The sequence below is a fragment of the Podarcis vaucheri genome, assembly GCF_965113315.1.
Source record: "Podarcis vaucheri genome assembly, chromosome: 3".
Taxonomy (NCBI): domain Eukaryota; kingdom Metazoa; phylum Chordata; class Lepidosauria; order Squamata; family Lacertidae; genus Podarcis; species Podarcis vaucheri.
In genome coordinates, this window is record NC_138761.1 from 195,978 (window position 1) to 208,115 (window position 12,138).

The 12,138-nt window shown below is 55.1% G+C and overlaps 2 protein-coding genes and 1 long non-coding RNA gene across 4 annotated transcripts in view; all 3 read left to right on the plus strand.

Moving 5' to 3' along the window:
• Positions 1–11,800, plus strand: LOC309530002 (apical endosomal glycoprotein-like). The gene is made up of 7 exons (XM_082218459.1): positions 1–282; positions 509–610; positions 7,625–7,794; positions 7,885–8,013; positions 8,404–8,536; positions 8,619–8,897; positions 11,663–11,800. Exons 3-6 carry the CDS (start codon positions 7,776–7,778, stop codon positions 8,620–8,622), a joined length of 285 nt encoding a protein of 94 aa, XP_082074585.1. The 5' UTR covers positions 1–282; positions 509–610; positions 7,625–7,775; the 3' UTR covers positions 8,623–8,897; positions 11,663–11,800.
• LOC309530003 overlaps positions 1–12,138 on the plus strand; it is a 113,759-nt gene that overhangs the window by 84,411 nt on the left and 17,210 nt on the right. The gene's annotated exons all lie outside the window — the stretch shown is intronic.
• Positions 8,638–12,138, plus strand: part of GCKR (glucokinase regulator) — a 20,711-nt gene continuing 17,210 nt past the window's right edge. For both annotated transcript variants that reach the window (XM_082218438.1, XM_082218439.1), the window contains exon 1: positions 8,638–8,685. In XM_082218438.1, the coding sequence (XP_082074564.1) occupies positions 8,653–8,685 (33 nt within the window). In that variant the 5' untranslated portion in view covers positions 8,638–8,652. The remainder of the gene's footprint in view (positions 8,686–12,138) is intronic.

Consider the following 12,138-nt stretch of genomic DNA (forward strand, 5'->3'; position numbering starts at 1 on the left):
GCGTTTCCCTGAGCGCTGCTTCCAAGCTCCCTCAGGAGCAGCCCAGGTAGACTGCCTCTGGCCCAGGAGGCTCCGCCAGAGCAGAAGAGGCGCCTGGGGGGCCAGGGGAGCCCCATGTCTTTTGGGGTGCAGGGGCCAAAGTCCTGGTTTCTGCCTCCGCCCCGCCGGCTTTTGGCCCCCTCACCCTGCCAGCGCGCAGGTAAGTTGGGGGCAAAGTCCTACTGGGCGCTGCTGGGAGGATGACGTGCCTGTGGATGCTGTGGGGTGCCCTGCTGGGCTGGGGTGAGCCGGGGGGCAAAGGGAGACGGGGGCTGCGAATCCTGTCCCTCTCTCTCTTCCCTCTCTCAATTCCCAAAGTCCTGGGAATTATAGCTCTGAGCTTCCTTGCAGCGGGTTGGACTAGATGACCCTTGGGACCCTTCCATCTCTCCTGTTCTAGGATGCTCCCTGTCTCTCTTACTCTTCCTCTCCTTTTAATGGCACTTTCCCCTCCGCCCCCCCCCCCAAGCTGGGCTTCCATTTCCTAGCTGGGGCGCCTATGGGAACTCAAGCGCCAGCGCCTGCAACTTTGCCTGCGACCGCTGGGATTGCTCTGACGAGAGCCGTTGCAGTACTGTCAGGGGTTCAGAAGCAGAGACGCAGAGAAGGGTGGAAACAGAGAGCGAGGGGGAGGAAGCCGAAGGGAGAATGAGTGATGATGACGACCCGAGATCTCCAAGCCTAAGCAGTGAGTCAGAGGACTCCCAAAAGGGAGCCCCAGTGAGCAGAGCAAGGGGGGGATCCGGGGGGACACCCCAGGAGGAAGGGAACAGAGGAGATTCAGAGAGCAGCAGCTGGAAGTCGGGACCCACGCTCATAACTGAGGGCGGCAGCAGCTGGAAGTCGGGACCCACGCTCAAGACTGAGAGCAGCAGGGAGGAAGGTAGCCAGGCATCGGGTTCCGGAGGCTGTCAGCAGGAGGGAGGGCACGAGTCAGGGGTGGTCACGCCCTCCTCAGAGAGCGAGGCAACGGTTAAGAGGAAAGTAGAGAGTTGGGCGCGCGCGCCAAGTTCAAATGCAGCGGAAGCTGGAGCAGTAAGCAGCCCGGAGAGTGAGCCAGGTCCTAAAGCCCGCCGCAAGGAGGCAGAAGGATCAGGGGGGTCAGCGTCAGAGGAGAGTAGAAGGGAGGAGGCCCAGGGGGGCAGAAGGACCCAGAGACGTAGGGAGAGGCGAAGGAGGTGGAGCAAGGCTAGGGTATTAAGCTGGTGTGCAAGAGGCGGGGACTCAGACGGGTCTTCGCCGACCTAGAGCAGAAGGTGTAGAGCTGCACGCTGCAGTTCGGAAATGAAACCTGTAACTCAATAAAGACTCTTTTAAAGTGGACGCTGTGTGGCGTGGTCCTATGTGAGCTGGGACCTGGTAGCAGCTCTGACAGTAAGACCCGTCTCATTCAAAGCTTCAGAAACCTGAAACCTCGCAGCGGGAGCAGAAGCCGCTAGGGGAGGAAGAGGGGTGTCTGTAAGCGAGCTCACAAAGGTTAGCAAGATGACGGAAGAACAGAGGATCTCCGCGCTGCAAGAGGCAGTGACCCAGTTGTCCTCAGAGGTATTGGCTTCCAAGAAACGGGAGGAGGAGACTACAGCCGCCTACAGAGACCTACACGCCAGGTTTGAAATGCTTGTTAAGCAAGGGCAACCGGGACCCAGACCGGAGGGCGTGGGATTGGCACGGAGAGCAGGAGGGCTTGTGGCTCACTTCGATGGGACTTTGCAACAGTACCCTAATTTTAGAGCAGACGTAATGTGCGCACTGCAACTGCTGGCAAAAGACTTTAGAGATGAGGAAGAGAAGGTGGGGTTCATATTGTCCCATTTGCATGGGGATGCCAAAGCCTGGCTGCGCAATTTGTGGAGGGATAAAGATCCGGCGCTTCAGAATGCAGATGCCTTTATCAAAGCGATGGATGCGTGTTTTTTGTCTACTATTGATGTGGATCTTGCCAGACGGGAGATTCATGGACTAAAACAAGGGAGGGCGAGCGTCCGGCAGTATCACGCCCGATTTTTTGCGCTGGTCAGTGCTTTAGAATGGGATCGGGATTCGCCCCCTGTCAGAGACCTCTTCTGGGAGGGTCTAAGTTCAGCGGTTAAGGATGAAATTGCAAGGGGGGAGAGGCCCCGAAGCACGCAGGAGGTGGTCCGAAGGGCGCTGACTGTGGGGGTGAGGCTGGAAGAACGTCCATGGTGCAGAGATGAAGGACGTGGAGGGCGCGAAGCAGCGAGAAGTTTCTCTTTCGTTCCGAGGGAAGCAGCGCGTGCGCAATCCACACCTCCGCCAGGAGGGGGAGGGGAACCGATGGAGGTTGGAGGTGCAAGGGCTCAGTCAGCAGCCAGAGCCCTAGCACCGGCAGCAGTGAAAGCGAAGCCTCCTAGAGGGAACAGGAAGTGTTACATCTGCGAGGATCCAGGCCATTTGGCGAAGGAGTGTCCCCGGAGGCTCCACAAGCACACTGCAGCCTCAGCAATGGTGACTGCAGCAACGCAGCAAGGAGAACCACAGCAGGGAAACGACGATGTCTGGCTGGAGACGGAGGCACTGGGGCCCAGCCAGACGCATCTGTGAAGCAGTCCCCAGCAATCTTGCAACCCACGGATCCCCTCCCACCCAAACCAGTAGTGCAGCTCACAGCATCTCTCCAGCTACCCGACGGCGTCACTATCGAAGTGCCGCTTTCTGTGGATTCTGGAAGCAACGCAGACTTTATAGCGCAGAGCTTTGTGGAGCAGCACGCTATACAGCTATTGCCTGCCACTCTGCCCCTGCAAGTCGTCACAGTGGATGGCAGAGAGTTGCTAGGGGGGCAGGTGGTGAAGCAGACGCCACCGATGGTGATGCGCCTTGGCAACCACAGGGAAGTCATCAGTTTTAATGTCACCCAACTGTCGGACACGCCCATTGTGTTGGGCATGAGTTGGCTGGACAGGCACAGTCCGACACTGGCTTGGTACCAGAGACAACTGATCTTCGGCTCCTCTTATTGCGCAGAACACTGCATCCTGCCCCGACGGGAGGGAGAGGAGGAGGAATCACAACTGCAGTTGGGAACGTTGCAAGCGGTCCCCCACAAATACGCGAGCTTTTTGGAGGTCTTCTGCGAGAAGGAGGCGGACAAGCTACCCCCTCACCGGCCATATGACTGCAAGATTGACCTCCTACCGGGGGCGACGCTGCCGAAGGGGCGGCTATACTCCATGTCTGAAGATGAAATGCAGGAACTCAAACAGTTCATCGAGCATAATCTGGAGCGTGGCTTCATCAGAGAGTCCAAGGCAGTGGGGGGCAGTCCCGTTTTCTTCGTGAAAAAGAAAGACACGCCCCAAAAAAGACTAGTTGTGGACTACCGCCTTTTGAACCAGATGACCAAACCGTCTGATTACCCCATGCCCAGGATTGACGACCTCCTCGCGACGGTGCGCAAGGGACGCGTGTTCACCAAGTTGGACCTGCGAGGGGCGTACAATCTCATCCGCATGCGGGAGGGCGATGAGTGGAAGACGGCCATGTTCACACCGCTGGGCACCTACGAATACAGAGTTATGCCCTTTGGATTACAAAATGGCTCTCACTGTTTTCAAGCTTTTATGCATCACGTGTTGGAGGGACTCCTCTACAAGACATGCGTCTGCTTCCTGGATGACATCCTGATTTTCTCTGACTCGCAGCAAGCTCACGACCGAGACGTGAGGGAGGTGCTCAGCAGGTTGCAACAACATAGACTGTACGCCAAGCTGGAGAAGTGCCAGTTCGACACGACGGAGGTGGATTTCCTGGGATACAAGTTGTCGGACAAGGGGATAGCCATGGACAGCACCAAGGTTCGTGCGGTATTGGATTGGAAAAGCCCGCGCAACCGGAAGGAGGTCCAGCGGTTTGTCGGCTTCGCCAACTTCTATCGCAAGTTTATCAAGGGGTTCGCGATGCAGACGGCAGCAATTACGGACACGCTCAGCTCCAAAAAAAAGAAATTCATCTGGACGGAGCAGGCGGAACAGTCCTTTCAAGCGCTCAAGCATCTCTTCGCATCGGAGAAGCAACTGCTGCATATCGACCCCAGTAAACCGTTGAGGGTAGAGACAGACGCGTCAGACAGAGCCGTGGGAGCTGTCCTGCTGCAGCGAGACCCGCAGGGGGTGTGGCGGCCGGGAGCGTTCTACTCCAGAAAGCTCAGCAAGTCGGAGCAGAACTACACCATCTGGGACAGGGAGTTGCTGGCCATTCATGCAGCTTTCAAGGCGTGGAGGCACTTCCTAATCGGCGCCAAGCACACGGTGCAGGTCTGCACGGACCACAAGAATCTGGAGCACTGGCGCACGGCTCAGTTCCTGAACCAGAGGCAGATACGTTGGGCGGAGTTCTTTGCTGACTTCAATTTCCGAATAGAGTACGTCCCAGGCGACACCAACATCATGGCGGATGCACTGTCCCGAAAACCGCAATACCTAGAAGAGGTGACGCCAGCGGCGGCCATGCACATCTTCGCACCGACGGCGTGGGCGTGTGCCTCAGCTACAGTAGACCTGGATGCGGTGCGACGTGCATTGCGGGACGACTCATTCGCGCAAGACAAGATGGCGGAACTGCTCAGAGGCACGGCTACCACGGACGAGTTCCAGGTGCGGGACGGCTTGCTCCTACGCAAAGGGGCTGTCTATGTACCAGGAGACGACCTTCGCGCCAAGGTACTGCAACAGTTGCACGACGCACCCACGGCCGGTCACTTTGGCACAGAGAAAACGATGGAATTAGTCGCGAGAGACTTCTGGTGGCCCAGGCTGAGAGGAGAGGTCGCGGACTACGTCGCGAGGTGCGACACCTGCCAGAGGGCCAAGCCGGTACACAGACCACCGGCGGGACTGTTAGAACCGCTGCAAACACCGTTTGAACCGTGGGAGAGGGTGGCCCTGGACTTTGTGACGGATTTACCCAACTCGAGAGGCAAGACAGCTGTGCTAGTGGTGGTGGACTTGTTCACCAAGATGGCACATTTCATTCCGTGTGCGAAGGTGGCCACGGCGGAACAAACCGCCAAACTGTTCATAGATCACGTGTTCAAAGTGCATGGCCTGCCACGGTCTATCCTGTCCGACCGCGGACGCCAGTTCATCTCGTCTTTCTGGCAGAAGCTGATGGGTTTTCTAAATGTCAAGGTCAATCTGGCATCAGCAAGACACCCGCAGACCAACGGGCAAGCAGAGAGGGTCAATGCCATCATGCAGCAGTACCTGAGATGCTATGCCAATCAACAGCCTGCGACGTGGGTGGATTACCTGCCGCTAGCCGAGTTCGCTTACAACAACACGAAGCACGTGTCCACAGGAGTGACGCCGTTCTTTGCCAACAATGGGAGGAATCCCAGAACCTTCCCGGGACTGGAGAGAGTGGGGGAAGGAGAACCACAGACGGCGGACGCGTTCGCGTCAGAGCTGCAGGCGGTCCACGATCAACTCAGACGGCAGCTGGAGCTAGCTAAGCACGCCTACAAGGTGCAAGCTGACAAGCACAGGCGGGTTGGCGAAGTGATCCAAGTGGGAGACTGGGTCTGGTTGGCAGCCCACGCAGTGCCGACCAGGTCGCTTGCCAAGAAGAAGTTGGGGCACAAGCAGATCGGTCCGTACCAAGTCGAAGCGCAGATCAACCCGGTAGCCTTCCGACTGGCGCTGCCGGAGGGTTCCAGAATGCATCCGGTGTTCCACAGGTCGGTGCTCACTCCCTACAAGGCACCTCACAGGTTCCAGGAGCCAGGGACGGCGCCAAGTCCGCTCCGGGAACGGACGGAGACGCGGGAGGTGAAGCACCAGGACCACATCAACGAGGTCACGGAGATTTTGGACTCCAGATGGGGGGAAGAGGGAGTCGAATACCTCTTAGCCAGAGAGGGCACCCGGGCCAGCGCCAATAGCTGGGTACCAGACTACGCTTTGGAGGAACCCCTGCTCAAGGACGAGTTTCATGCCCTCTTCCCACACAAACCCATGCCAGCGAGCTTCTTCGACGACTGGTTGTTCACACCCACACTTTCTTCCAGCACGTTCCATGGATTCGACTCAGAAGGGGAACCCGCACGGAGCACCCGTTCCCCAGAAGGTTCACCGGCAGGTTCGGCATCAGGCAACTCGTATTGGTGGGACGATCGACCAGAGGAGCGATGGCGCAGGAAGTGGCTGGAGATGCCAGGTCGAGCGACCGACGCAGAGACTGACATGGACGTGTTCGGGGAGGACCTCGGGTTCGAGCACGGCGGTACAGAGATGGAAGAGCAACAAGTCAACGTCGACGACCGCGAGGGGGAAGACTCGGAGGTCTTCAGTTGGCGGCCACCCACGGGGAGCGACCTGTATCCAGCATTCCCTCCCATGATGATGGAGCGCCCAGCACCCACACCTGACAGCGGGGAGGGGGGAAGGGGGGGCTTCGAGGGGGGGATGGATGTCAGGGGTTCAGAAGCAGAGACGCAGAGAAGGGTGGAAACAGAGAGCGAGGGGGAGGAAGCCGAAGGGAGAATGAGTGATGATGACGACCCGAGATCTCCAAGCCTAAGCAGTGAGTCAGAGGACTCCCAAAAGGGAGCCCCAGTGAGCAGAGCAAGGGGGGGATCCGGGGGGACACCCCAGGAGGAAGGGAACAGAGGAGATTCAGAGAGCAGCAGCTGGAAGTCGGGACCCACGCTCATAACTGAGGGCGGCAGCAGCTGGAAGTCGGGACCCACGCTCAAGACTGAGAGCAGCAGGGAGGAAGGTAGCCAGGCATCGGGTTCCGGAGGCTGTCAGCAGGAGGGAGGGCACGAGTCAGGGGTGGTCACGCCCTCCTCAGAGAGCGAGGCAACGGTTAAGAGGAAAGTAGAGAGTTGGGCGCGCGCGCCAAGTTCAAATGCAGCGGAAGCTGGAGCAGTAAGCAGCCCGGAGAGTGAGCCAGGTCCTAAAGCCCGCCGCAAGGAGGCAGAAGGATCAGGGGGGTCAGCGTCAGAGGAGAGTAGAAGGGAGGAGGCCCAGGGGGGCAGAAGGACCCAGAGACGTAGGGAGAGGCGAAGGAGGTGGAGCAAGGCTAGGGTATTAAGCTGGTGTGCAAGAGGCGGGGACTCAGACGGGTCTTCGCCGACCTAGAGCAGAAGGTGTAGAGCTGCACGCTGCAGTTCGGAAATGAAACCTGTAACTCAATAAAGACTCTTTTAAAGTGGACGCTGTGTGGCGTGGTCCTATGTGAGCTGGGACCTGGTAGCAGCTCTGACAAGTACGTTTTGATTTAACTCATCTTGATCAAAGGACCCTGGGAACTGGGAGGAGAATATTCCGCACAGCCTTTCCAATGGAACGCTGGGAGTTATAGCTCTGAGAGGGTCTCCTTGGGAAACTGAACAAGCTACAGTTCCCACAATGTCCCCCAAAGCACCCTGGAAACGATTGCTTGCTCTGGGCGTTGAGGGTTGCGATTCCCTTGACAGAACTACAGTTCCCAAGCCCATTTCTCTTCCTAGGGCACTCTGGGAACTGTAGCTCATGGGGGGAACAGGGGTATCCTAAGGGCACTTGGTGCCCAGAATGCTGGGAACTGCAGCTTGCTCAGGGCGCCTGATTCCTTCTCCTTCCAGGCTACCGGAATGGGCTGGCACTGCCAGGTGCCGCCTTGGCCTGCGACGTTGAAGGCACCACCTGCGGCTAGGAGGATGTCAGCACGTAGAGTACCGGTGGTGCCCAGGGCAGAGACTAGGCGCGTGGCACCACCCCCCCCCCTTTGACCACATGCGGGGCACCGACAAGGGTAAACATGCTTCATTTGAAGGGAGGGGAAGCATTGCTTAGCGGTTGGAGCACCCCTTTGAACTGGCGCCCCCCCCCAACCTCCCCTCAGGCTGGTACATGAGCATCTGGGAGCAGAGAGCCAAGCCGCCTGCCGCCCCCGCCCGACTCCGCTCCCTAACCCTGAGCAACGCAGCCTCAGCCTGTGAGCTCCACGCCTGGTACAGCATGGCCGAGACAGGTAAACTTGGGGCGCTGGTGGTCGGAAATCCAACAGGCGCAGAGCCACCTGCCCGGCCTTTTCCCCTGTGTGGTGGAGGAAATGCTGCCTGGCACAGTTCTTGTAATTCCATATCAATATCACATATTACGTTTCTAAACTGCAGGATGTATCGTATCAGATAATTATTATTTATTGATTTCCAGACCACTGACCCGCCTGGTAGGGTTGGCGTAAAGAAATACCATCCTGATCATTCTTATCATGAAATTTACTGATGCCTTGCTTCCCGTCCCCCATCGGGGACTGCTAAAAATGAGAGCGGCTGAGACCAGATGGCAATCCACAATCCTCGCAGGGGTCAGACTGGATGACCCCCAGGTACCTCACCCCTCCGCCCTTCCCCCGCAGGACTCAACAGGAGCTTCACGTTGGAGCTGAGCCACGGCAGCCACGTTGTCCCCCGTGGCAAAGCCCCGCCTCGTCCTCTGGCGCCTGGTGCCCCCTGCTGGCCTACACTGGAAGAGTCCTTGGCGCTTTCCAGGTGGGTCTTGGGCTCCTCGCCCCACCCCCCCGGCCAGCTCCTTCTCTGGAGCATGTCAAGAGCGCTGCCTCCCCCTCCACAGGTGATCTTCTCCTCGGTGGCGAGCGTGGCGCTGGATGACGCGCAGTTCAGGAACTGTGGCCCCCAAAGTAAGGCTTTCTTTTCCGCCTCCCCGAAACCGGGCCAACCAGATAGACTGCCCTGGGGCTTGGAGGCTCCCCATTAACTGTCCAAATGTTTCCAGGTCCTTGGAGCTGTGCCCCAGACAAGCGCCCGTGCCTGCCAAGCAGCTGCGTGGCCCCTGCCCACCTTTGCAATGACACCAACGACTGTGGCGACGGTGGAGATAAACGGGGTTACGGTGAGCATTCGGGGGGCATTCAGGGCCGGGGGGACGTTAGTGCCACCGGAAAGGGGGGAGGGCAGAAAGGGCACCCCTGGGACCCCCCTCACCTGCCTTTCTCCCCCAGAGGCCTTCCTCTTGCGCCCCTTCGAGGAGGGCTGGTGCAGGTGGGCAACAAACGCCTACCAGAGCCTTTCCTGGGCGAGGAATTGCAGCTCCCAGGCACTGCCATCCCCACCCTGCCCCACCCGCGACCACACCACCAACACGCCGGAAGGTGGGTAATATGCAGAGGATGCCAGCAAGGCTGAACCTTTACGTAAAGAAACAATTTCATAGAATCCTAGAATCCTAGAGTTGGAAGAGACCACAAGGGCCATCGAGTCCAACCCCCTGCCAAGCAGGAAACACCATCAGAGCACTCCTGACATATGGTTGTCAAGCCTCTGCTTAAAGACCTCCAAAGTAGGAGACTCCACCACACTCCTTGGCAGCAAATTCCACTGTCAAACAGCTCTTACTGTCAGGAAGTTCTTCCTAATGTTTAGGTGGAATCTTCTTTCTTGTAGTTTGGATCCATTGCTCCGTGTCCGCTTCTCCGGAGCAGCAGAAAACAACCTTTCTCCCTCCTCTATGTGACATCCTTTTATATATTTGAACATGGCTATCATCTCACCCCTTAACCTCCTCTTCTCCAGGCTAAACATGCCCAGCTCCCTTAGCCGTTCCTCATAAGGCATCGTTTCCAGGCCTTTGACCATTTTGGTTGCCCTCCTCTGGACACGTTCCAGTTTGTCAGTGTCCTTCTTGAGCTGTGGTGCCCAGAACTGGACACAGTACTCCAGGTGAGGTCTGACCAGAGCAGAATACAGTGGCACTATTACTTCCCTTGATCTAGATGCTATACTCCTATTGATGCAGCCCAGAATTGCATTGGCTTTTTTAGCTGCCGCGTCACACTGTTGGCTCATGTCAAGTTTGTGGTCAACCAAGACTCCTAGATCCTTTTCACATGTACTGCTCTCAAGCCAGGTGTCACCCATCTTGTATTTGTGCCTCTCATTTTTTCCCCCCAAGTGCAATACTTTACATTTCTCCCTGTTAAAATTCATCTTGTTTGTTTTTGCCCAGTTCTCTAATTTGTCAAGGTCGTTTTGAAGTGTTGTCCTGTCCTCTGGGGTGTTCTCTGGGGTGTTAGCTCATCTCACTCTATAGGCCGGGAGCCAGCGCTGTCCACAGACACTTCCGGGTCACGTGGCCAGCGTGACAAAGCTGCATCTGGCGAGCCAGGGCAGCACACGGAACGCCGTTTACCTTCCCGCTGGTAAGCGGTCCCTATTTATCTACTTGCCCCCGGGGGTGCTTTCGAACTGCTAGGTTGGCAGGCGCTGGGACCGAGCAGCGGGAGCGCACCCCGCCGCAGGGATTCGAACCGCCAACCACGCGATCGGCAAGTCCTAGGCGCTGAGGCTTTTACCCACAGCGCCACCCGCATCCCAACATAAAAGTTTGCAAAGCTCTGTTATACACTCACACAACCTATAAATATATGTATAGCTCAGTTGGTAGAGTACAAGATAATAATAATAATAATAATAATAATAATAATAATAATAATAATAATAATAGTAGTAGTAGTAGTAGTAGTAGTAATAGTAATAATTTATTATTTATACCCCGCCCATCTGGCTGGGCCTCCCCAGCCACTCTGGGCGGCTTCCATAGAAACCAAAAATACACTTAGATATCACACGTTAAAAACTTCTCTAAACAAGACTACTACCACTACTACTACTACTACTACTACTACCACTACTACTACTACTATATTTATACCCTGCCCATCTGGCCGGGTTTCTCCTCTTAATCTCAGGGTTGTGGGTTCAAGCCCCAATTTGGGCAGAAGATTCCTGCCTAGATGACCCGAGGTGTCCTTTCCAACTCTGCAATTCTAGAATTCTATTGTTTATTTTTATTTTTTTTAACAATCTATGATTCTATGATTCTATGTCATCTATAAAAACACATACATTGTATATAGATATTCATTTTATATCTCTATCGATATATGCACACACATGCACGTATCAATTACTGTATATTTATAGTGTATATACATGTATATACACACGAAAGCAAACACACACATACATATACGTAGATGTATACATATACATCTACGAAAGCAAACACACACATACATATATACATTTTATTTATTTATTTATTTATATACAAACACATATACACAGGCAAATACATATTTCATTTACATATATGTACATGCACACGTGCACACACACACCCATTTTATTTATATATATACACATATATGCCTATAGTTATGGAACTGAGCTATTTATTATGTGTATATCTGCCTAAAAATTATCTCTACATTTATATGATCTATACCTATGTCAATATCATGCCTACAAACACATGTAGAAACGAGCTCAGAAAGGTAGTTGTGAGATCCTGGAGGTGCCGAACTCAGTGCATGCCCAGAGTTGGTAAGACTTGATTCAAACTGGGAGGGGTGGCTAACACCCCAGAGGACAGGATCACACTTCAAAACGACCTTGACAGATTAGAGAACTGGGCAAAAACAAACAAGATGAATTTTATGATTCTAACCCTAGAGTCTGGCAAGACTGGCCCGTACGGGCAGGGGTACCTTTACCTTTACCTTTATGTTGGGGTCACAGTGATGAATAAATCTTGATCTTGGGGTGGCATCACGCTACCCGTGCCTCAGCTCCCTCTTTCGTGCTCCTCTCTCACAGGGTACTTCATCTACGTCACCGGCACCCACAAGGCCGAGCTGAGCTGCTCAGCCACACCCTGGTGGCGGACGGGTCCTGCCATTTGAGTCCCCTATCATTATCATCATCATCTACGATTTCTTATTTGCGGAAATATGGGAGGAGGTTATTACCATCATTTACTGTTTGTTTTCTACGGAAATATGGGCCAATATTGAGGAGGACACTTTGAGCTCCAAAATGCAGTTCAGGTAGTTCTGCTCACAGGGACTGGCTGGGTGAGGAAGATGGCATCATCTGCCCAAAGAGGGAGAACACCCCAGGTGCCAGGGACTGAGCAGAGGAGGAATGGTGGAGACCGCCTCCCCAGCCTGACCCTTCCAGAGAAGAGGAAGACAGTTTAGAATTACAGCAGGGGTTTGAGGGAGGTCACAGCTCAGAGGCAGGTGAGGGGAAAGTTGGGAAATGATTAAATTCCATATGTAAAGTTATGTAAG